The sequence below is a fragment of the Filicampus tigris genome, chromosome 8, assembly GCF_054856515.1.
Source record: "Filicampus tigris isolate MCC_2025a chromosome 8, RoL_Ftig_1.0, whole genome shotgun sequence".
Lineage (NCBI taxonomy): Eukaryota > Metazoa > Chordata > Actinopteri > Syngnathiformes > Syngnathidae > Filicampus > Filicampus tigris.
In genome coordinates, this window is record NC_141224.1 from 8,911,929 (window position 1) to 8,938,490 (window position 26,562).

At 41.4% G+C, this 26,562-nt stretch overlaps 1 protein-coding gene across 5 annotated transcripts in view; it reads right to left on the reverse strand.

The window, feature by feature from the left end:
* Positions 1–26,562, reverse strand: part of thsd7ab (thrombospondin, type I, domain containing 7Ab) — a 126,570-nt gene that overhangs the window by 85,989 nt on the left and 14,019 nt on the right. For 4 of the 5 annotated variants that reach the window (XR_015087993.1, XR_015087992.1, XM_086039419.1 and 1 more), the window contains exon 1: positions 10,884–11,328. The exons of the other annotated variant lie outside the window; for it this stretch is intronic. Coding sequence is in view for 2 of the 4 variants with exons in the window: in XM_086039419.1 (XP_085895545.1) it covers positions 10,884–11,007 (124 nt within the window). In the remaining 2 variants the exon portion in view is untranslated. Of the gene's footprint in view, positions 1–10,883; positions 11,329–26,562 lie in introns of those variants that run through there. 5 annotated transcript variants of the gene reach the window in all.

Consider the following 26,562-nt stretch of genomic DNA (forward strand, 5'->3'; position numbering starts at 1 on the left):
TTTGTGGGTCTACTCATGATAGACATGTTCACCACATTCCATGTTGCTTTGTTAAAATGGCTCTAAGGACAGAATTTTCAAACATATTCCCAACATTACTGTACATTTTCACCGGGACAAACGCCGCTCTAAAATTTCGTGCATTTATGAGTATGGAAAACCCTCAAAATGGCCATTCATTTGTCCAGCAATACATCTGAGGAATCCAGCTCTACACTGCGACCTTCAATCACCCAAGCAATGCTGGTTACGTAAGAGCCAATACACTAATGTCATGTTCTCATACACTTCCAAGTGGAATAGGCTTAATACTCCCTGACTACATCAAATCATTCTGTGTTTACATGTGTTTTAGTGAATGACATACTAAGTACAGACTTTCCCTGACTACTCCATTTGACCTAGAATGCTCATTTTAGATTTACACCACACTGTCCTACGACGACGCAAAAACGCAACTGACCGACAGGAGATGGGGAGATGAAAGATTAAGGACAATGCTGACGGGTGGTGGGATATTTATCCCTGAGCCTTGGCGGCATTATTGGAAAAAAAAAAAGTCAGAATAAGCAGCTAGTTGTTCGCTCCAGGTAAATGTCACGGGGGCTGCCTCCCGGGAATAATGGGCAAGTTTGAATGACGCTTAAGTGCTCGCAATACAGCCGCTGGATTTGTTTGTCTTTTAACTTGCAGACGAGTTACGACGAAATACCGCGGAGATGAGACCTTTGCCAGACCCCGCCACCCAAAAAACCAAATCACTCTCCTTTTGACAGAGGTAGGAGTTAGAGCGAGAAATGTTGGAGAGCAGATGTTTCCCGAATTCAGCCTGCAGCATTACCTGGAGACTTTGGGATGGGAAACCTCGCAAAGAGCCTTTGGGCATGCAAATAAGCTTCTTCTTTTATAGGTTTTGCACTAAATTATAAGTACAAATGAATTGCGCGCGCTTGGCAGAATTTACTTTATTTTTGAAGAAGTTTGAAGTCGCAAAAGTCTTGAGATTCTACTTAGGTTGACTTAATTTTTGGAATCTTGACTGGTCAAATAATAAGTACGGTTCAAGATATAGTCATAGAGGAAAATTAACATACCCAAATACAAACATTCAAACATCGACATCACATATTAAGATCACATAAATATTACATTAGTGCAACATGCCGTGTCAACCTCTTGGAGCCATATCTCATCCTATTGGTTGTTGATTAGCTCATTGGACTGAGGAATGAAAGAGTTTATATCTGTTAAATGTGCATTTGTCTTGTGCCCGATTTCAATAGTTTATAGAGTTCAGTAAACGCAGGGGGGCTCAAACCAAATAGCCGCCTCTGTATTCGTGACTAGCATTCACATCAACAGCGGCGGCAGTCAAGCGGAAATGAAGCAATATTAAAGTGGAAAAATTAGCTCGCGCAGACTTTTGCTGTTCCACGTCACTGCGGCTCTAATGGTTTTCCGACAGAGTGATGCCATGACAGTGCACTCCATTTAAAAAATATTTCCACATCTGAGCCAGATTGATCTGTTTGGTGGCGTAAGAGACGCCTCTGCGCATTTGCTAAACGCTCCCATCCATCCCAAGCCGAGCGCAATGCCAAAGAGAGTTTTGTTCTAAATGGTGCAGCTTACACTAAACCTGGCTATTACTGATACAGCAAGCACGCCGGGCTTAGAGATTATACTTCATCCAAAAAACTTTATTTAGAGTGAGATAAGAGGATTCCCGCCACCGCCTCTGCCTTATTTCGTCCATATTGCGACAGCAGCCGAACATTTTTTTTTTTTTCCGATAGGCCACTATGTCACTGAGCCATGCTATGCAGATTTATGTCTGAATATCAGCTTTGTCCTGAAATACACTGCATGGGGTGAGCAGTGGTTTGTTTGCTGAGACAAAACCTCCCCTTAAAGCAGGCTAATGAAGCGACATGACAAACTATTGATTTTCATTGTAAATAATAAATACCCTATAAAATTCAAACTTTTCTGTATTAGTTGTTAGTCATAGGAGAACATTATGGATATTCATATATTATTATCATTATTATTATACAAGCCATTCAGTTTAGTCTCTGCAGTTCCTGCCAACCTATCGAGTGTGCTATAAGACAATCAAGGAAATCTTTTGTGAGTTCCCATCTCCTAAAATGTGCCTGTAAGCGAGCCAATAGTGTTGCTCATTTAATACTGCCTCCACACTGAGTTTCTCAGCTCATGATTTGGCATCTAGGCCTGGCGAAAGTCCTTCATTTCCAAGCAACGATGAGACTACACGGGCACAGTATCATGTCGAAGCCACAAACTAAGATGAGCATCGATATTGGACACTCAGATTAGCATGAGTTCCGATAAGAAGCATGTAAACAAATTTTTGTGTTTGGCCATCCTCTACACTAATTGACAAGTGCAATCCAGCGTATTGGTGGTGAAGTGCTGCTTCCAAGAAGGAAAATGCAATCCATTTTCACCTTCTTATGAGCACTGTTTTTTTTTTTTTTTCCAGTCTTGTAAACTGCAATTCTGTCCACAATCGTCATGGTAGTGAAAGGCAAATTCTCCTGCAGTAGAGGATAGGTGAGGTAAGCAAAAGCAAGACAGCATAAAACAAAGCAAAGTTTCCCTACTTTGAACTGTGGGTGCCTTCAACTTTGCAGCAAAAGATTCAGAGGTTGTGAAATTGCAAGACTTTCGCTATGCTCCTGCCCTGTGCCTCACATCAGCTGACCTGGAGGTGCTGACGTGCAAATCGAAACTCTTGTTTTTGTGTCATATTTGTTATTATAGTTTTGAGCTTGACTTGTTTAAATGTTATTAAATTATGTTCTGTTCAACTGACTTAGGCTTTATATTTGTCTTTGTGTTTGTGTACATCTCTGTGTTTCAACTGAGGTTGTTTTTCAAGTGCTCTATAAATAAAATTGTGTTGAGCTGTAAAATTTTCAACATAATTTACGGAAGACGCCATTTGTGGACTTGGAATCCTAATGCTGAAATCCGTACAGTAAAAGGTTTGGCTTTTGGGAGATTATCGTCGGGATCCACCACATTCCTGACACGCCAGAAATTCATCCGACAGTCGTACGACCGGTCGAAAGCCGCCTATCCTTCCCTGTTTCCTCCAGTCAGACTGAGATGGGATCGACATTTGTAAGTCACAAGTCTCAAGCCTTAACCTACATGGTGCAAGTCATTTTGTCTTGGGTAAGTCAAGTCAATGGTAGAAAGTACAGCTCTGTTTTCAAATGTTGGGAGTAAAAGTAAACAGTCAGTAGAAAAATAAATACTCAGGTAAAATACAGTACAGACACCTCTAAAAACTGTTTAAAGTGGAAAATCAACCCAAACACATTTTTTTCAAGAATATGTTCCCAGCAGGCGCAATAGTTGAAATACGGCATTCTGATTAATCTTGCGTTTGTGGAATATGAGTCAAAAAGCAAAATCCACCCCTTTTTAGCCATCTCTGGGGGCGGCCATTTTGTCTTCTGTCGACTGAAAATGACATCACAACTGCTCAGGGCTCCGTTAACGACCAATCACGGCTCAGCTTCAGAAAACAGGTCAGTCGTGATTGGTGGTTACCTAAGCCCTGAGGGTCTGGGATGTCATTATCAGTCGACAGAAGTGACAAAATGGCCGCCCCCGCAGATGGCTAAAAAGGGGTGGATTAACTCTTATTGCACAAACGCAATATTTATCAGAATGACTTGTTTCAACTAGTGGGCTTGCATAGAACATATTCTTGAAAAAATATGTTAGGGTTGACTTCATCTTTAAGTACAGTAACATGGTATTGGTACTTTGTTTCTATCTACTAATGTCTGTACCCATATAGAGTACAGTGTACCCCAAAAGTGACTATACACTTCCTTTTTTCTATTCTATCATCGTTTGACATCTTAAGTAAACTTTGCAGTTTTTGTGAGCGTATGATTCCCTTGCCCGTCTCTCGCCAATTGACACTGGAGCAGAATTGCAAAATTAGCACCTGGCAAAATGCTTAATAGAGTGTGATAAAGACCACCAGTGTCAACCTCAGATTTTTTAGCATAATCTTTGGCTAACCAGGGACCTCAGGTATCGTATTTCATGCCATATCATGTGGACAGGTGTGTTGTTCTGAATTCCCTGAATCCTTGAATAATCTCCCTCTTGAAGCCTTTGAATAATCTGAAGTTGGGACAGGGAAAGCATTAAGTTGTCCGAAAAGTCGAACTTTTATGTATGCTGCTTTCCACTTAGTGACTCAAATCTCCATTTTTTGGGGAAGGTCCCACGGAATCTTTAGTAGCGAGTCACTACAATCCATTAGCCTCTGGTTCCACTCCTACTAATGAATGGAAATAAAAACACAGGCGTAAAAACAGTTTGGATGAAAGCCCAAGGCTCACCACAAAATCCCAAGGAACGCGTCTTAATTCTTATGCGTGGCCTAAATTTGTTGCTAAGTAACTCATTTGTGTTTGACCTCAGGTACTATGCTAACGAGGGTCACAGAGAGTCGAACTCAAACTGGTATTCCCAACAGGCGCATGTAGCCGCGCTCCTGTTTTTGTCTCCTCCGGGCTGGAAATACATTCCTGCTTGGATGTTTAATGTAAGAGGCCTAGACATGGCACGTACTACTCTATGTTTATTTTCTAATAGCTTGCAGCTGCTGTATTTCATCGGAAAGGGTGCCCTGGTTGCACAGAGATGACAGTTTCTATTTCAAAACATAGTGAGGTCACTGATGAGGTTATTTGAGTTGACAATAACGGTTAAAAACGGGAAATGTCTCCATTACAAGCAAGGTTAAGCAGTGTGTGTGCTTGTGTTAAGTGCAAGTACGAAAGGCCCAATACCAAGTTTCAAAATACTGCTGAACAAAATACAATTTTGGGAGTTGGAAGCATCAGCATATCACGCTAGCCCCCAGCGAAATTTACATTCCAGCCAAAACCGAGGGTGTGTGTGTTTTTTGTCTTTCTGTTTGCGACACCTTTTTTGAAAGTCATCGGTTTTCAATGGGATTTTGTGGAAAAAAAATAAATAAATCCAGCAATGCGGAAATGAAAGCTGTGAGCAGTGATGAATGTGCCCTTTGCGCCCCCTTATTCATGGTAAATTCGTGAAATAATGATAATCACATTTTCACATCATGGTGGCAAAATTTTATGTGACTCATCCGTCTAGGATACCTCCTTTTGATTTGGGCTCCTTTAGGAACTTCCCTTGTAGGAGTATACAAATATGTGATATAAGGGAGGGGCTGATGATGAACGGCAATATACAGTATTTGTATTCACAGCCTCGGCTGCATCTGTTGAACTTGTGAACCGGTCACACCTGCTTCTCCCTCAATTTCCGAGACGTCACTCTTCAGTGGTGATTGCAGAGGCAGGCGCTAACGACCCACCGAGCGGAGACGACATCCCTCATTGCCACTGTGCCAGGTGAAGGCAGGCGGGCTAACAACGGGCCTGTCGGGGAACTGCCACGTCGCCCGCTGTACGACCCAAACGCTCTTCGAGATGTGACAGGTCGTTAGAGAGGCGAGTTTGGCAAAGGTAGAAAACTCCTCACGCAAAATATACTGACACACAGTCAGGGGAGGGTTTGAGTTTAGAATTAAACACACTCTTGTTGCATGCTACTGAATTGGGGTGGAAAACTATCAAGTCTGGGTATGTTCCTTGGTTTTAAGGTCACGGTTTGCTTCACATTGGCTACCTTAACTGCTTAATTTATGTGTAAACAAGAATACATTAAATGACATGCTGCCACACTGTAAAAAGCACAACTTGTATTTTGGGGGCAGGCTAGAACAGTACTTTAAGTTGGAACAACTTTAAAATACAAATTATTGACATTTGTGGCAACCATGTTAGTTAGCACAACAACAATTTGCTGAGTTGTTTTCTCTTGTATCTTTAAGTGGGGGGACAATACAAGGGACAACAGTTGCGTAAACTCTTATTTCTGTGTGGTGAAATGCAGGAAAGCTAAAAAAAAGGTCAAATTAAGTTCACCTGTAAAGGTCATTTTAGGTTCATCCTTAAATTTTGCCCAAAGCCTACTATTCCTACTTTTCCATGAGTAGTGCATATACAGTTCTTACTGTATCTGCCCTGCATGCGAGAGAAATAGTCATCTCTCTTGCTGCGAACTCAGCTCCCTTAATGAGCTTTCACGGTCAGGTGATGTGTGACTCGTACAGTAGGTCTTAGTTTTCATGCCAAACGTTTCTTTTTTTGTTGTTGTTTTTGGCAGTTTGCTCAAATATTGTCAAAACTGCAAATGCAATTTCTGAGGTTGGCTCTGAGACACCTTGGCCAGATATTGCACCTGTAATTGCGAGCATGCAAGGTCTTGACAGCCCATGCCTACGGCGAACGTAATGAAGTGCACACATGACACCAGGCAGGGGACGTATGTCATGTCATGTGAGCATGTATGTGCCAAACAATGACTTTCCAGTATGAATACAACAACATTTGATGACTTGATGACGATGGAATGAATAAGCAAGTGCGGTCCCATGTTTGATTCTGGATGCCATGAGAAGTTCCCCTGAGCATACAGTGCAAAAACTGCAATGTAAGCAGGGTGAAATACAGTTGCTGTCAAATCAAAGTTGTTTTCAATGGGTTAGGGTTAGAGCAGTAAACTGTGGCCACCATCAGTAATAATTGGCTATATTTAGTCTACATTAGTAGCCGGAGGCAAAAAAGCTTAACAATACTTTGCCTAACGGCTTAAGCCATGGAACTCAAAATAATAAATAAATAGGTGAGTAATATTTCCGTTTTAATTCCTGTCATGGGGTCATTAGACTTTTTCGTGCGTCCTCTTATGATAGACATGTCCACCCAATATGGTGTTGATTTTTCATACTGATTTTTCTTTTCAAACTTTGGTAGAATTCTCAAATTTGCCCCAAATTGCTTACTTGAGAATTTTTTTTGTATGCATTATGGTATTATAGCAATGTCCACCAAATTTTTGGCAATTTTTCAGACTGGTGTTGGGGGCTATTTATTTCTTTTTCTTAACCAAAATGGCTTCTTCAAACTAGAATAAAATGTATAAAGAATGTATAGAACAATTCAAACAAAAAATCCTTGTTTTAGCACACTCCTGCTGACTGACAAACTGTCGTCAGAACTGTACTTCTCACCTTTGCATTTGTGCTTGGCGTAGGTAAGGAATGCGCTCTAGTGTTGTGAGGGAAAAAAACAACAACAACAACAACTGGAAATGGAAGGTGGTGTCTCAAAGGGGGCAGAAAAGTGTGTCATGCTTTTATTGCCTTCATCACTGGCTGTGTTAGCCTAGGATCCCTCACTCTCACTCATCTTATCTGTTATCCTCAGCACTACCTTCAGAGATTTTGTCTCTCAATAGAGAGCTCAGAGCACAAAACTGCTCGGAGCCGCCTCACCTTCCAAAAAGAGATATTTCCACACAAGCAAATAAAAAGCCAGGCGGGGAGGTAAGGCAGGGAAAGGAAGGGCCTTTTCCCCACAGTTTCCGAGACAGGCCCCGTACTTCAGCTCCAGACTCATCAATATGCAAAACATCAGCGCATCGCTTGCCACAAGAATATTCCCTCCTCGGCGCACAAATGTACACAAACACCATCTCACTTTGCAGATGATCGGCAAGGCAGAAAGAAAAAAATAAATAAAATAAAACAACCCAAAACAAACATAATCGCATTTTGATTTAAAGAATAAAGAAAAACATGTTGGGGATTCATTCAAAGCCCTAAAACGTGTGAATGTAATACACGGCGGGGGGAAAAAAGGAGAAAAAGACTCCGGGCTTGCAATCAATGCGATATGTTACACTGAGACCAACTAAACTCCCAGTGGCTGGATTACATTTCAAAGCACGGAGCCCTCCCGGAGCTTTTCCACCCATTGAAAACCAGGAGAAAGGTGGCGTGGCATGCGAGCTGGAAAAGGGCTTTGCGTAAATCTTTTGGAGGCTCCAGGAAGAAGACATCACATTTGAGGGCACATTTCGCAACTTACAGTTACAGTCCACTTGTATTGGGGCCCGATTGGGGCACTGACCACTCAAGTTAGTGCATGGAATTAAAAGATACATTTTTGGGAATCGACACATTTGGTTTGTTTGTCAGTTGGTTAGTGCCATATTTCAATTGCTCCGTAATCTTTTCACTTCACTTGAGCGGCGGTGTATCTGAAGCTGACTCATAACTCAAATTTAAACTCGGAAATCAAAGCCAAAAATCAAGCAAGCAATGACTTATAACTGGAAAAGCTACTAAATCAAGGTATTACTGTTCAATGTATTATTTTGATTTCAATAATTAAAACACATTCGGGATTTATTGAAATCCTTAAATTGTGTGAATGTAATAATACAAAGACTCCGGGATCGCAATCAATGGAAATACATTACACTGAGGCCAACTAGACTCCCGGTGGCTGGATTACATTTCAAAGCACGCGGCCCTCCCGGAGTTTTTCCACCCATTGAGGAGCAAGAGAAAGGTGGGGTGGCGTGGGAGCCGGGGCGTAATCGTGGCTGACCTACAGTGGGGTGGATGTAGGTTAAGTTGCTCCCTCTCCGCTGACTGCATGCCGCTCCCCTTCCTCAAGTCCGCTCGCTTCCCTTTCCTGGCTTGTTAAATCCCCGCTGCTTTAATCTCCTTAGCGGGCTACATCCTCTTTAAAGATGCAAGAAGAGGCGGTGAGCTGCGTCAAACGACGAGGTGGGCAAGCACCGCAAGGCACGACAGACATGGAGTCGGGGTTGAGGGGCAAAGTTTGACAGGCCAATGTCAAACGGCGACATGGTTTGAATGCAAACTACAAAATGGCAGTACAGTGAAACCCCGTTTATGGCGGGGCATACGTTTCACACCCACCCACGATTGATGTACATCCGCGATATAGAGGGAACAAATGATAAAAAACGGTTTTAATGTAGTGGTACCCCTCGCACATGCTAAATACATGTAAACATATTAAAAAACACTCTTTTCAAAAGTATTCCTAAATGTCTGTTCTCACTCTCACTGTTAAGAAAAGGGGAGACTAAGGGGAGACTATCGTATAACATCACTTTGGGAATATGAAAAGAAGACTCTCTCTCGCACAGTTTTCGAAATAAAGGCAAAGCGTGAGAAGAAAATTAAACGTTGTGTAACACCAAAATTTTCAACCAAACCCAATCATTTCGCCCAAGTCCACTAGCCTATCGCTAACATATATTGGGAAAGCAATGGAGAGACTCACAGAAGTGATCGTAGATGTTACGATCATTATGAACCTTCAAATAACTGCTTGCTCATCGCATGCAAAGTTGCAGCCTGTATTTTAAACATTGTATATTCAAACGCCAACATTTTCATAAACACCGAGTCATTTCACGTAACAAACGTCTGCTACCTTAATTCGAAAATAAAATATGAAACGCCATGGACACGCCAACAGAAATTCTTCAACCTGCTAAATTGTACATTAACACACACATACACACAGCTGTTAATTATGCTATATCTCTTCCATTATAGAACTCAGTTCTGCAATCCCTATGTAGCCAAATTAACGGCATTCCCTGTGTTGCCATGTTAACTAATAATGCACCTGGTCTTATGGGTAAATACAACTAGAGAAAATCTGTGTGCCAGAACATTGATGACAATCCCCGCGTAGCCATGTTGAGCAATGACATTCCCTGTGTTGCCACCTTAAAGCGGAAGTCAACCCAAACATATTTTTTTCCAGAATATGTTCTATGCAGGCCCGCTAGTTAAAACAAGGCATTCTGATTAATGTTGCGTTGTTGGAACATGACAAATCCACCCGATTTTAGCTATCTCAGGGGGCAGCCATTTTGTCATATATTGCTCAGGGTTTAGATAACGACCAATCATGGCTCCGCTTCAGGAAACAGGTGAGCTGTGATTGGTCGTTCCCTGAGCCCTGAGCGTTTGCGGTGACATTTTCAGTGGACAAAAGTGACAAAATGGCCGGCCCCTGAGATGGCTAAAAATGGGTGGATTTTGCTGCTAAGTCATATTCTACAAACACAATATTAATCAGAATACCTTATTTAAAGTAGTAGGCCTGCATAGAAAATATTCAGGAAAAAATATGTTTGGGTTGACTTTTTCTCTTTAACTAATCTTAACTATTGCACTTGATTCTTACACGTGAAAGTTGAATTACCGGTTAAACTCAATCCTTGTGTAGCTATGTTAACTAATAACAATCCAACGGCATCCCCAATAGAGCCACGTTAATTCACAACATTCCCTGGCATTCCCTGTGTAGCCAAGTTAACTAATGATTTGCACACTTAAAAGTCGAAACTAACAACCATCTCCTATGTAGCTACTAGCCACTTTTACTAAGGTCAATCCCCATGTAGCCACGTTAAACAATGACATTCCGCGCGTAGTCACATTCATTTACCACATTCTCTGTGTAGCCATGTTACTTAATGCACATGATCTCGCACATAAAAGTCCAACTAACGATCCGCGTGTAGCCACGTTAACCAATGACGTTCTGTGTAACAGGAAACACCCAACTCCACATGACCTTGTGTCAAATCCATCAAAAATGCCAAACACCCCTCTCAACCCCCCCCCCCCCCGCTTAAACCTTTTCCTCCTCCTCCTCCCTTCCCGTTCTGGAATAATGCCAGAATGGCATCACCTGAGAGGAGCGTAATCCAGTGCAACATGGATCACAGTGAGTCGTTATCGGGGTCATCTTTCCTGTCCGGGTTTGGTTTCGTTGAAGTCGTTTTGAGGGGAAAAAGGACCAACTGTCTTGATTTGATTTGACACCCGCAACCCACCCGCCGCCTGCAATTTAAATGCTAGCACATCAACAAGAGATCACGCTCAGCTCTACCTGTTTCCCAGAAGTAGACGGACTTCCCGCCGTCATCCGTCTGCGCGAGATCCCGCCGGAAAACACAGCCCAGGAGAAGCAGCAGTGACACCAGGAGGTGCCAGCTGCCCCTCCGCCACCCCATGGTCCGGGAGAGAGCAAAAATAAAAGTAAATCCACTCAGATTGGGGGGGGGGGGGGGGGGGGTCAGCTGAGGAAGAACAACTGCAAGAAAAAAAAAAGCGGTAGTCCTAAAAAGAGCCAACAAGAAGTAAAGCGCGGCTCACTTTGAGGCAGGAGGAGTTGAAGGACACGCTCATGGAGAGGAGTGATGGAAGGATGGAGGGAGGTGGAGGTGGTGGTGGTGGAAGAGGAGGAGGAGGAGGAGGTGGTGGCGGTCAGCGGGAGAGCTGCTGTCGGAGGCTCCAGAGAGGCTCCTCCATGGCGTCCTCCCTCCTGCGCTGTCGTCTCCTCTGCTGGCGGGGAGGCGACAGTGGGCGAGGATCTGCAGTGTGCTGCCTCGCTCTACCTCTCTCTCTCTCTCTCTATCTCACTCACTCACCTCACTCGCTCATTTGCTCTATCCGCTGCCTTAGCTGCCCCCCACACACACACACTATTCTCATTACCTGTCTTGTCCCCCTCTCACTCTCATTTTATTAAGGCCCGAGTACACCAAAATTGGCTCTGTTGCGCATCGCAGATTTTTATTTTAAATTCAGCCCCTGAAGCCAGTTTCACTGAACAACATGAAATTTGGTAGGCATGAGTATCAGTTAATGAGTAGGCCTTCAAAAAGTCTTAAGGAAGCTACGCCTGAAAAGACAAAGGAACTCCACCATTTTGGTTTGAATGGCTTTTATTCTAGGAATCATTTAGGTCATTTCTGGATCCTTCAAAGATCATTTTCTTTTTTTTTTTTGCCCAAAGGATTTTCTTCAACTGTTACAGAATTTGAAAAATGCAGATGACTAAGCAGGATAGAGTGTGGGATGAGCATGGCAGCAAAGTTGCAGGAAACTGGAAATATGCTTTGTAGGGCACTATGGATTTTTTTGTTTTTAATTTAGCAGTCAGTTTCCCTTGGCAACATGACATTTGGTGGCCATTTCTATCATGAGTAAACACACCAAAATGTCTCAGCAAAGAAAGTCAGCCATTTGGGTTTAAAATAGCAATTTTAGGTGTCGTTGTTCTTATTTATGGATCATAAATTACCAATTTGTCCATGAGGTTTTGTCTGATTATCAACAAATTTGGACCACGTCTACTAGACGGAAAGACAATGCTAAAATGGCAAAGAATTTGAGTTTCGGTTATTTCATGAGGAAGGCTTTAGGGGGGGAAATATGGAAAAAAAATTCAGTTGCACATCAGAGGATTTTTTTTTTTTTTAATTCAGCCCCCTAAGCCAGTTTGCCTTAGCAACATCAAATTCGGTAGGCACGGCCATCATGAATAGACACACAAAAAAATCTTAAGACACACACAGGAAGTTTCCCTTTTGGGTTTGAATTCCAAGGGTCATGTTGACCATTTGTGGGTGTCCTTCAAAAGCTCAATTTCCCATCGAATTCTGCCTGATTCAAACTAAAATTCAACCACATATATTAACTAGACGGCTGGATGACACTAAATTGTGAGTAATTTTAGTTTTGGTCATTGTATGTGGTCGGAGCATGGCAGCGAATTTTAAATGACTGGCCATAAAAAATATGAATGAAATACAGCAACTCTAAAATTCACCACCCCAAGACAGTTTCCCTTAGACACATGCCATTTGGAGACATGCCATCATGAGTGAGTCCCTCCACAAAAATAAATAAATAAATAAATATAGTAAGTCTTCCATTTTGTATTGAAGCAGCCATCTTGGGTAAAGGTTTGCTTCCCACTCTGTATATCGAGTACTTTGCTTGGCACATTCAGCTCGTATTTCTTTCTCTGGGCATGTGGAAGGATGCCCCCCCCCCCCCCTCCCACCTTCTCCTCCTCCTCCACTCCCTCTCTGCTCCTGCTGTTTGGGGGAACTTGAGGGGGCAGGGTTGGGGGGGAACAACATGAAAGCAGCAGGGGCCTGAGAACCGCTGCTCCCGAATCAGAAAGGCAGACAAGAGTGTGGCTCCATGCAGGGAAGGCGGAGGCTAGGTTGATGATGATGATGATGATGATGATGATGATGGCGGCAGGTGGGAGCAAAAGACTGAAGCAAAAACATAGCATGAAGTGATAAAAGAATGAGGGAGTGATGGGGGTGTACAGTGTGAATTAATTCTTTCAGTTCAGCGCCGATAACGAGCACACGAGCTGCGACTGACTCCAATTAGGAAATGACTTGTAGCAGACGTGTTGATTCATTAGCAAGCCGAGGGCGTCCCACTTAAGCGTGGTGTCTGCCCATTACAAAACAATCAAAGCCAGGCGGCACAATGTGAGCGCCACATAACACATAAATGCCTCCCGGGCTGGACCATCAATACCTATGAATCTTACCTTGCTAATTACACACAGCAAAATTTATTGTATCTCTGGAGGTGTCCCGATACCTTTGTCCAAACTCCATACTTCACTTCTGTAGTTGTCACAATACGTTAGTGCAATAATACACTTTTTCACTGTGTCCTAATACTTTTGTCCAAATTTTAAATGGTCTTCATTTCTGCAAGTGTCACAACACTTTTGTCCAAATTTTAAATGGTCTTCATTTCTGCAAGTGTCACAACACTTTTGTCCAAACTCCACATTTCCTTGACTTCCAGTACATGTTCCTAGACCATTGTCCAAGTTCCACATTTTACACACTTTCTATGCTTCGTTTTTTTTCTGCCTCTGTCTAAGCATTTGCCATGACTGTCGTGTGGTGTAGGTGTCCCAATACTTATGTCCAATCTCGGATTTGTTTTCATTTCCAATAGGTGTCCAAACGAATACTTTTATATAATTTCAACTCTGCAGCTGTCCAGTATTTTTTGTCCAAAATCCACATTTTCGCTTCCTTTAGGTGTCCCAAATGTGTTTTCCATAAATCCACATGTTCTTCTTTTGCAGCTGTCCCAATATTTTTGTCCAAAATGCAACTTTTCACTTACGGTAGGTGTCCCAATATCTTTGGCCAAACTCCTCCAGGCATTAATACCGAAAAGTAATGATTTTATAATTGCAAATTGTTTAGAATGGACCGATCCAGTCAAGCAACAGATTGCATCTTGGACAAAAGGGCACGACTGCTTCTGGGCGCTAAATTTGTGTACATTGTAAAGATTTATCACATTCCGAGCGAGTGCATAAAGTTTTGGATGCAAGCCATCGGGTTTGTTTAATTCAAGTGTTTGTTTTCTTCAGTGCTGCAAAGGCCCTTGAGGAAAGGTCCTGTTTGCATATAACTCAATTATATAACGACACAACAACACAAACCAGTTGGAGCTTTATTTGAAAGCCACTGTTTTTTTTTTGTGACAATACTTTTGTCCAAACTCCACATTTTCTTAACTTCCAGTAGATGTCCCAAAGCATTTGTCCAAGTTCCACATTTTACATACTTTTTGTAAGTTGTAATACTTTTGTACAAACTGCACATTTTCTTCTTCTCCTTTTGTCCCATGCTTTTCTCCAGATTAACTTGTTTACTTTTCACTTCCTGTAGCTGCGACCAAAACTGTACCTCGGTCCAAACTTCACTTTTTTTTTCCTCCGCGCCAATACTTTTGTCCAAACCCTCATATTTTAATAACTTTGTGTCGGTGTCCCATTAACTTTGCGCAAATTCCACATTTTATTCACCTCCTGTAGGTTTCCCAACACTTTCGTCCAGACTCTACATTTTCTTCACTTCTCGTATGTTACCCAGTACCTATGACCAAACGCCAAATTTTCCCGTTACATTTGTACACACAGCACTCCCATCGCCAAAAATATTTCGGGGCATGTCAGCCGCTTCTAGTGGACGAATGCACACGCTGAAGTGGCATCTACTTGTGATGGAGGGATCATAAACTTCGAGAAAGGTCCCCCGTGTACTCCGTATAAAAGAACATTGGGGGGGGCATAGAAACCGGCCATTTGCCCCGGGCATCGAATGTGTTCCGCAGAGCACTGTGTAAGTGTACCACTATTTTGACCGAACCCATCTTTTATTGATTTTCTGTAGGCGTTCTAATACTTTTATCTAAAATCCAAATTGTCTTCTTCTGCATCTGTCCCAATATTTTTTCTTTATCCAAATTTTCACTGGTTACTTCCCTTAGGCATCCCCAAAACATTTATCCAAACTCCAAATTGCCTTAATTTTCTGAATCGAGTAGCGCTCCCAATTCTTTTGACGAAACTCTTATAGGTGTCCCGATACTTTTGTCCGAAATTAAAATTTTCATTTAGACTTCCTGCTGGTGTCCCAATAATTTTGTCAAAACTCTTGTCCATAGTCCATAATATCTTGATTTATGCATGTGCCCCAATACTTTTGTCTAAAATGCACTTTTCTTACACTCACGCAGGCACGCGCACGTACACGCACATAGAGCTAAACATGCCCTTTATCTTTGCGTGGGCTCAGTATGCGCTGACAGGCTAACAATGGAGCTAAAGGGTCAACTAACGCCGCTGCGTCTGGACGTCAGCACTGGGAAGAGGCGGCAGGAGAAAAGCTGGGGGGGATGCAGATAAGGCGGCGCACATGGGGGTGGAACTTGCAGGGCGGAAAATCAAAAGCAGAAGGCACGATAATCTTTATCTGCATGTGACAAATTGCTTCACAAATCAAATTTTACATTTCTCTGATTTGTGGGACTGAAAACGGAGCAGGACTGATATGGAAACACAGATTTCAGGCTTACTTACTCACATGCTTATGTTAGTGATATTTTAAACCCTAACATTCGCTTGAAACCCTGAACCAGTTTGGAAAGCTTAATTTTAAAACAGAAACCCTAACTTAGGACCCTGCCTTGAAATCCTTACTTGAAACCATACCAGATCAAATCCTAAACCTGGCTCATAACCCAAATTTTAAATTCTGTCCTTTGTAACCTGGGTTTGGAAGATGAATTCCACAACACAATTAAATTTACAACCCTAAACCTGGCTCGAGACCGTAACCCTGCATTGAAATCCTTCCTTGAAACCATACTTTCAAACCCTAACCCTGGCTGAAAACCCCCCATTTAAAATCTACTTTGAAACCCCAACCATGTCTTAAAAGACTAATTTGACACACTAACCATACTGCATCTTAGATCCCAAATATGAAAGTCACACCCAGGCATGAAACCATTATTTGAAAGTCCAACTTGAAAGTACAGCTCTGACTTGAAGCCCTACTTTGAAACTCCAACTTGAAACCCAAATCCTACAAAACTGAACTGTAATTTGAAAGCCTACATTGAAAGCCAAACCCTGCCTTGCAAGACAGTTTGAAACCCTAACCCAGGGCACAGACAATCTTTTAATTCAACAATAAATTGAAACATATACAGTATGATAGTCTAAAAACTGTTGCTTTGTTCTTGTGATACACTTAAGGGCAAACTTTATACATGAGCAAAGACAACTAGTTATGAGTTCTAGTTTCCTTGGGTTCGGCAAGAACCTGTTTTTGTTCCCGCAGAAACACTTCCCACTGCACGTGATGCCATCTGGAAGTGAATATGTTGACAAGGTGTACAGTACGTCTACAGAGCGTAGACGCCACACACCATGAACTCGCATGCATATTTATGACCAGCTGTAGGCCTCCTGTTAAAATTCATATCGGCTCGCATACACGTCGATGCCGTCGCCAATTAAACATATTGCTGCTGAATTGCTGATATCCATATGGAGACCGAGGATGTCTCAATCCTTATATAACATGTCACCATGATGTCATGGCCATTTAACGAGGGTAGAGCCATTGAGGAAACCGGGGAAATGGCTTGAATGAATTTCTTGCGGGGGGGTACTGTAAGTCTTTCTCTACTGCTATTATTTGAATGTGTGAAGTAATTGAGTGATTGAGAATTAGAGTGGGCTAACGGCATTTGTGTCATTTTGCAAGAGAGGCATTTCAATTGTAATGCTACAATAAAATATTTGGGGTTTCTTTCTTGGTGATTTATTTGGCAATGGCTGTTTCTTTGTGTACTTGTTTTATCGTATATGTGTTTTTCTTCACATTTTCTCTTAAGATAAAAAAAATAACATTCACTTCTACAACTAACATGATGATGTACTGTCACCCATGGTAAAACACAATTTAGAATAAATCAATCAATAGACTTCACTTTCTGGCTTGGAAATTGGAGTTGTCCCAGTGTTGCAATGAAGGAGTCAGTAAACTGCTGAGTGCAGTTATGGACTGCCCCCTATAGGTAAAAACTGGAACTAACCTATTATTTAGACCAGTCTTCACGTGATATATACAGTATGCCTTTGCTTTGGTCATTTCTGCACTTTACTTATTAAATAGCAGAAATGAAGTTGGCACATTCTGTATCTCAGTGGAACAATTTCGGTACAGATTTTCGCCCTAAATGAAGAACAAACCCATTAAGCAAGAAATATGAAGCATACACATTTTATTTGCATTAGTGGGCCACAAAATAAGTGTGGCAGGTTGGATCTGCCTCCCAAGCCTTTTATTTGACATCCATCGCCTGTGGCTTAACATATTGCCATGTGACATTTCTATTATGCATGAAAAACGAAAACAGTGCGACTGGTGTCTTTGAAGTCTACATTTAGTTCGCAGTGGCATCTCCATCTCATGACTGACATTTCATTCTATTCACAGCACATTATGATGATCTGTTTGTCATTTGCAAATATTTCCCATTTGTGACTTTGTCATGGCTATCCATTGTGATTCAGGTCTAAATTGCAAAATAACGACGCCTAACGACGCACACGATGCCTCGTAGCCCCGGTGTTACGGGTTTACACATCTGGCTTGGAATTTAAGCACTTGCATCGTGTGTGCGGATTGACTCGTAATCCACGCGTGCAGTGGATTTCCTTGGGCTGATTTGGCTTTCTTGAACGCATGGAAACTCAAGAGGCAGAGCGAACAAGACGAGGGCGTGCTCAATGATGTAACAATGAAAACTTCTGATGTAAATATCTAGTTTTGTGATTAATGGTTGAAATTCTATGAGTATGAGAGACAACTTGAGTCACCACACAAATTAAATCTTGTGTTATCTCGCTGAATCGCAGTTCATCGTTCTCACCTACGCAAAATCTCCGATTTTTAATACTACTTACGGACACTAAGTACCACCTAATAAAATAAGCAACATTAAAATACAGTAATGTGGTAGGTCTGAGTGTTCATGAAAATAATATGATTGCAGGTCACTGGAACATTATGCAGAGTTTGTACAGGAACAATGCACCTAAATAAAGAAAATTGGACTATAACTCAAATGTACTTGAGCAGTGATTCTTTTAAGTACCACCAAAGTGAGCCCGAGTACCTAGTGGTACTTGTAATATGCTTTGAGAATCACTGGTGTCGTGGAATGCGAATTTCTGATACGTCTGTAACTTATTTCGTGGCATCGGGACAAAAAACATTGTTTCTAGTTTTTTGGGCTAATGTAGCATTGCTAATACAAGTGCAGGGTCAAAACGGATCCAAATATTCCTCGTTTGGAACTGATCCACCCGTGTGCTTTTACATTTTAGCCGTAAATCCCTGAAAATCCCGCGATGAAGTTATGTTTTTACCCACATCTCTTAGCGGGATTACACACACACATACACACAGAAAAATAGAAGATCAATTTTAAATCAAACTTTGTCTGCAGTGTTGTTGGAGCACTGTTGTGCTGTACTGGTGTTGTAGGAAGGAGGATATGAGCTCCCACCCATCTGTCGGTGGGATTATGTCAAATCTGTCGGGCAATACATGGAGTGCGTGAGCACACACCCTAGTGGGAAGAACACGTCGGAATTTGGGGCAGATCACTTTAAATCGTCCCGAATAAATAATAAAATAAACTCCACACTGACTTTGGCGAAGATCACATCTCTCTCTTGCTCTCTCTCGGTCTCTCCCTCCAAATGTGTTACTTCCTTTCACAGCACGATGACAGCAGGATGAAGAAAGTGGGACACCTTGTTGGAATGTGCTGTGTACACTATGTGTGTGTGGGGGTGTGTGTGCGTGTGCGTGTGTACGTGTTGTTCCAGGCAGGGGTTGTATGACCAGATGTTATTAAGTCTACAATTGATGAAAATCGAGCCAACGCTACAGAGTCTCTGATGATGTCATTGATATTACTTCTGTAAAGTACTGTTTTTTTTTTTTTTAATAATTTGAGAGTCACATGTTACGTATTTAACCAAAAATCATCCAAGTCAACAAAGTTAATGCTAACACATTATGTAAAATGCCATAGACTAATGAAACTAGCATCTGTAGTTACTACGCTTTAAACAACAGATAATTGATATAGGCAGGCAATATTACATTTTTTTCATGCTCTGCGAGAATGATGAATATTACTAACATTTACTGAGTCACTTAGTTGTGAAACTCTTCTTCATGTATTACCTACGTCTGTATTATATTGCCCCTTGGTGGCCAAGGCGCGCACACCAGAAGGAGCACAATGTCACTGGGTATTAAAGCACAAAATCATGATCCACAATCTGTTTAATTGTTTGTATTCTATTTAATCATGTTCTTAGTCTATGTTTTTATCAAGTACAATACTTTAGAGCAGTATTTATCATATTAAAAATTTGTTTAAAAAATGTGGTTGGTGTTTTTGTGGTGCTGAATGAATTCATGGCCTTTGCATTCAGGTCAATGGTGAACGTGTTTTGAGTTACAGGTATGGTCACGGAACAAATTAAACTCCTATCACAAGGCACCACTGTACTTGGAGATTCCTTTATTGATTTTTTTTTCAATCATTCACAATCGGCAGAGTTGTTAACAACACTCTTGTCGGTGGTGTGTCAAATTTACAAGACATTTATTTTTGCTTTACAACGACATGAATGTTCGTGGTCCAAACACAAGTCTTCACTGAAAAAGTAATGTTTGGAATTCCGCCACATCCACTTCCGGCTGCGCGCCCACCAGCCCTGATAAGCAGCTGGACTACACCGCCATAGTGTAAATAATGCATCATTTCATTTATATATCCCGTTTAAGGATTTATATAAGACCACAAAGCGTGTCATTTAGATGTCCTTTAACGTCAAGGATTTCCACAATGCTAAATCCCAACAATAGCAGACAGCACACAACATGTATGAAACACGCCAACACACATGGGATTAATGTGATTTGTTTGACGACATTTCCGTTCAAAGCATACATGATTGTAGTGTGGCTGTTACACAAAGGGGGATTTGGTGCCAAATGGGAGGGACAACCGAACAGTAGTGCACTTGACTCCAGCAACACAACTTTACAGAAACAATTGGACACTGCTGTACTCATACAATTCGGACTTGGTCTGAAATTTATGAGACTACGTTTTTCTGCTACAGTATGACATTTATGCAGACTAGTAAAACGACTTTGGCATACTAAGAGGACAATTACAGTTCATGTTAGCAGTGAGGCAAAACTGTGAACTAGTTAACATCTCTGTGCAACTAGAAAAGCGATGTGCATAAATTTGAATGTCATTAGTAGTACTAGTAGCACAGAGTTGTCATGAAACCCTGATCGGAACATCCGTACACATTAATTTTCCCCTATTACACTGCTTAGTTAGCCCTTTGTTTTATCATTGCATCACTCATCATCAATTTGGGAAGATGACATAAACAGTCCTTTGCTTTTGTGAATTGGCCTAAGGCTTTTGTTCTCTTCAGGGGCTTGGCGGTGTCCTAACATTTGAATCAATGACAGCATAATAAATTAACTTTTTTTTTTTTTTTTTTTTGCATGAGTTATCAAACATTGATGTTGGTGCACAACAGTATAAGGTATAATACCAACTTGTACAATGAGTTATGTGGTAACTCAAACTCTGTTTTTTGTTACTTTTGCAAAATGGATGGTCTCAGTTTTTGTGGTTATGATGCTAACGTTTTGAGGATATTTTCATTTTGTTTATTGATTCAAGTTTTTTGGATCACAAAGTGTCCCGGGTGGTGAAGAGTCCCAGAAAATATGGGTCAATATCATCATGAGAGAGAGAGAGAGAGAGAGAGAGAGAGAGAGAGAGAGAGAGAGAGAGAGAGAGAGAGTTAGAGAGAGAGAGTTAGAGAGAGAGAGTTAGAGAGAGAGAGTTAGAGAGAGAGAGAGAGAGAGAGAGAGAGAGCGTAGAGCAGAACGAGGTCATGTACAGTACACTCGTTGCTTTTAGCGGCCACTCTGCCAAGCCACTGGAAATACAGGAAGAGGATTTTTTTTCTTTTTTGTGGGGGGGTATGTCGGGATAAAAAAAAAAAAAAATCTGACCTACATGCTAAATTTCATCGCGTCCTACCAGTATCTTCAGTGGGTTCCAAACTAACAGTTTCCTCTGGACCAGTAGTCAATGTCATGCGTATAGTGATACGATAAATAAATAGTTTGCTTTTTAGGTCTGTTTTGGGGTGGGTTTGTGTGGGTTTCCAAGTCGAGGAAAAAGTTATGCCAACTCGGTCAGGGTGTTAAAAGAGGGAGCGTTGTTTAATTACATTGGAAAAAGTCTGCGCAATGATGTAAAATCAAAAGAGTTATAAACTAGGAATACACGATACCATGTTTTTTTCAGACCAAGTATGAGTATAAGTACTTATATTTGAGTACCCACCGATACCGGGTACCGACGCTTGATAATGCACCACATCTGTTGAGGGGTTGAAGGAGGTATGTGGCTTAATACGTTTAGCAAAGGCAGTTCCACGACCTAAAATCTATGTTGGAATATGCTGAACAGACATTGTTTTCTTTGGGCTTTTTTGGCAGGGGGATTGTGGGCTTTGGTGTCGGGGTGCGCCAACTCTGTTAGAAGAGATGCTGTACCCTAAACGTCTTTGTTTTGGTTTTTGATCGAAGGACAGAGTGGGTTTCAGTGCCCGGGATAGGGGTGCGCCAATTCTGTTGCAGTGTTGAAAAGGGGCATGTGGCTTAAAAATCTTGGGAAAGACTGTTTTATGATGTGAAATTATTACAGCGATATGCTCAACGGTTTGTTTTCATCTGGTATTTTTAGCTGGTGGTTGCGTTTGGGGTGAAGGTATCAGCATTAGGGAGAATTAATTCAACAAATGCTTCCAGGGTTGGCACGCGTGTAACAAACGCATAAGTTGGCAACATGATGCAAATTTTATTGGCACGATTTGACCTGTGTAGTCGCTGTTTTGATTTCTGCCCAATAAAAGTAGATGTAAATAGCCTGTGGGGTTCCTCAGGGCATTCTGGATACAAAGTGCATGTGTGCGAGTTCAAGCTAAAAAGGTATTTTATTCCAGGGCCAAATGAGATTAATTATTTCATGTATCCTTATTAAACCTGACTCTGATTTTTGCTTTTGGAAACAACACTTGGATGACTATCGTAACCTGGATTTTGATGTTGGTTAGCTGCACAGTACTTATACGATATAGCAAAAAATGTCATTAATTGACTTTTTGTGTTTACACTTTAAATCCCTATCACTAAAAAATATTCCAAAATGATGTGAAAAAGTTTTAACGGTCCAAGAAATTCCAATATTGAGAACATTTTAATCCATCTTTATTTAAGGAAAATTACAACTTCATTCTCATAGTAAGACAACTTCCGTCAATTGCAATTCTGATTTTATTCTTGTGAAGTTGAAACATTTTAAACTATACAATTATTGTAAACATTTTTCTCAGATTAAAAGTGAAATGAAAGCAATAGAATTGCAACTTTTAAATCATTTATTCTCATAATAGTAAAACAAGAAGAAGAGGCAGGAAAGGTCCCTTCATTGTTGCCGCAGAGCAGAAATAATATTTGCCTGTGAACATTGAATGCTCTGTTTGTATGTGTTGCTTCTCCGTGTCTGTTAAAGTAGCAGCAGTTTGAAAGTTTATAATTACTGTAACGTTTGTACTAATTTTCATTTGCCCGTCAAAGGCGTTCCCCGTTATATGTTAGCATTAAGCTAGCGGACTTTCGCTAGTTGAATTTATATGGCTAGTATGAACATGGTGTTTAAACAAACAATGTTTAATTGTTTGTTATTTTATGAGTGAGATTTACAGTAAACCTCAACTAGGAGTGACAGTCTTCTTTTTGTTTCCTTGAAGTGATGTTGTCCGATAGATCATTTCTTGACATTGAGCGAATTATGAAGTGTGTTTTAATTAGTTTAAGTTTTGTTTTAATACGTCTAAATGTGTTTAAAGATGTGTCGGAGCAATCTAACTATTTTAGAAGGACACTTTTTATGTGGTCCATGTAACCGAGTTTCATCTATTGTGGCTTGTGGGTGGATCTGTAATGTATCCACTGTGATAAAGGGGGGGTACACTGTCACCCTAATGAACAGGTCTTATCATTTGGGTGGGAGGCAAGGGGGGGGGGGGTTCTGTGTGTTTAAATTAAACTCATGTTATTGTGACTGGGGGCCCAATAAAGCGGTGACAGGCAGCAATCCAGTCATCACTGACAGACATTTTTTTTTCTCTCGCTCTGTGCTGCCATAGCAACGCGCTGGGAAAAAAAGCATGCTGACCTGATGCTAATATGATCTGACAGGCAAGAACGTGCATGCGTGCGCGCGTGTGTTTTACTGAGAGAGATACTTTCTGTTCGCGTTTCTGCCCGCAGTTATTGTGTTTGGGCATTCACACGCGTGTTTGTACGTAAAGCCCATTAGTGTGATGTTGTTCTGCTTCTTCGCTGGGACAAACAAACCCAAACCACCCCACCAACCCCTACACACAACAAGGTTAGTGCACACATGATGCTAAAATTATTCCACGAACTCCCTGACAACCCTCTTATTTTTGTTGTTGTTTTTAGTGAATCAGCTGAAAAGTGATGAGTCCAAACCAAGGTTATAATAGTTAACGAAAACTAACTACAGAACTAAAAATTGAAAAAAAAAACATTTTCGTTAACTAAATAATTTTTTTTTTAAATGCTTTTTTAAAAAATGAAAACTGTCGGTAGGTTTATTTTACCTTTGGGCGTCTGTCTCCTGTTGGGCGGCGCCCATCTACTTTGGTTGGTTTTTTGGTTGGGCCACATGACGTGACTTTCGGTGCACCTCGACAGCAGGTGTCCAGATTTACGCGGCCTTCGAATCTCGACTTCATATCCGGCCGTTGTTTCCATGGAAACGGGCCCTGAGCGAAGGTCGGAGCACACTTAGCCTACATTGCTCTGCTCTTCTTCTACACTTCAAAACTTCAACGTCTCTTCTACCGGCCGAGCACATTGGCCCAACTTAGTGTTCAATTTCAGGCATGCGTCCTTGAGACTTTTTTGTGCGTCCTATTATGATAGGATACGTTTTTATAACTACTACCATAGTAGAAGTTCTCCCCAAAACACAATAGATAACTTCCTATTCAATGTCTGCATTGGTCTATGACACTTTTTCATGGGTCCTGTTATGACAGAAATGTCCAACCAATTTCCTGTGAATGGGAGAAACCCGTATCGGGGGCACATCCACCCAGATACATGCGCTTGCAAAAATTGTTGTTTTCGGATATACTGAGAAAAAGCTGATTCATTAGTGGGAACAGAGCGAGTCCAAGAGGGCCTCATAAACAGCAGCTTCCGTAACTGAACAACTACGTGGTCATCACAGATGTCAACATGACCCATGATTAGAGGTGGGCGATGCATATCGTCATCAATATCATCGTCAATCTTGCTTTCACGATGTGTAATTTTGCATGAACGAGTATTAATACTGCCTCGAAAAGGGAGTCAGCTGACGGCCGCAAAGTACGAGGAAATGCTGAAAATCAGTGTGCATTGACGGCAGAGAAGGAGGAAATGATAATCATTCGCCGAATCAGCGGGAAGGACTCGGTCAGGTGACTCTGTCCGCACTGCAGCCGAGCTGGAGTATCGAGCGGGGATTCATAGCGAGGCGCGAGTCCACGTCGTCCGTTGTGTGTAAATGGTTTGGGGTTGACAAGACTGACGTCGGTGGGAATAACATTGTTAGATGTGCCAAAACGGTCACCGCGAAGAGCAATTCTGTTGCACCACGGGCCAAATGGATTACGAGGGAAACTTGCACGCTTAACAAAAGCTTAAACACACACACTCAGAAAACAGTCGCCGAGTTGAACCAACAAAAATAAACGCGCACACGCACTCACTCACGCACACACACACACACACACTCAGTACTTTAGCGAGCAAGTCAAACGTGACAGCCTGGATGATCGGTTAACATTCAGTTTACACGCTTGTAGTCTGCATCATTCATAACTAGCCTATATTCCCGAGGCATGTTGCACAAATTACGGCGATTTATTAGTGTGATGCCAGGATACACCCAAACATGAATAAAAACACAAGTCTACATATCGCAGTGATGAATGAGTGGGAGAAAGCACTTTTCGGTAAATTGCAGTTTTGTTATTCAACTTTATTCTGAATACGGTGGCCAATGTATAAGAATGGGTGTTGTCATGACGACGTCTTTTTTCTCTCTCGCTGGGTGACACTTCGTCACACGTCACATATCACATACATTTTTTCTCTTGATTGTTGTAGTTAACACCTTTTTCTCATTCTGATTCCTCAAGTAGTTGGCAGTGGTACACCAGTACTTACTGCAGCTCAAAATGTCACATCATTATGGAATAACAGCAGAGACATTTAAATGACAGAATTCATCCATCCATTATCGATACCGCTTATCCTCACAAGGGTCGCGGGGCGTGCTGGAGCCTATCCCAACTGTCTTCGAGCAGTAGGCGGGGGACACCCTGGAGCAAGTGCAGATTTAGAATATTTTTTGTAAAATATCGTCAAATTATCGTTATCGAATTTTTTGAAAAAATATCGATTTTTTTTTTTTTTTTTTAACCCATATCGCCCACCCCTACCCACGATGAATGTCTTTCTGCCACGATTAAACCCTCCTTCATACACACATGACGTCTTTCCTTCAAGGCCTCTTCGACATGATGGGATTCTAGTTGACTTCCTCTCAAGCCGCCTGATCAATTTGCTAAATGAGAAGGTGATCAAGAGCCGCCAGAGTCGCCACGTCCGACTGTCACATCCGATTTGTTGTGTCGACCGTCAACGAGCGACGCCCAGGACTTGTCAGCCTCAAGTTGAAGATCTGACACGGCTTCACCGCCTTCATGTCGACAGTCCTTTGGTCTCTCTGACAGTACAAGTATAAGACATTGCAGCAGAGCGATTCTTGTTTCTTTGTGCCAAAGAGAAATAGAATTTTCCAATTATGCTCAATTTAGATATACTGTTCGGTTGTGCCTTTAGACACTTAGAAGTTCTTCACGACAAGAACCTTAGCTCAGACAATTTTTTGCTTTGACTTGCGTGCAAAAATTTGAGACATGAGTGCTGCATGGTGGCAATAAACTCAATTCAACTCACTTCAGAACAAGCAGCAGTTTGGCAGATAATGAACAATTAAAAAAGAGGCTTTAAGGGGTGAATTAATTGCCATTCCCTGTCAAAGTTTCCATAAACATAAAACACAGAAAATTACGTTATTCATTAAAAATGTTATTTTTCCTCTGTGAAAATTATTAATAATATAGCAAGATGTAGTTTCTTTTTTTAATTTATTTTAAA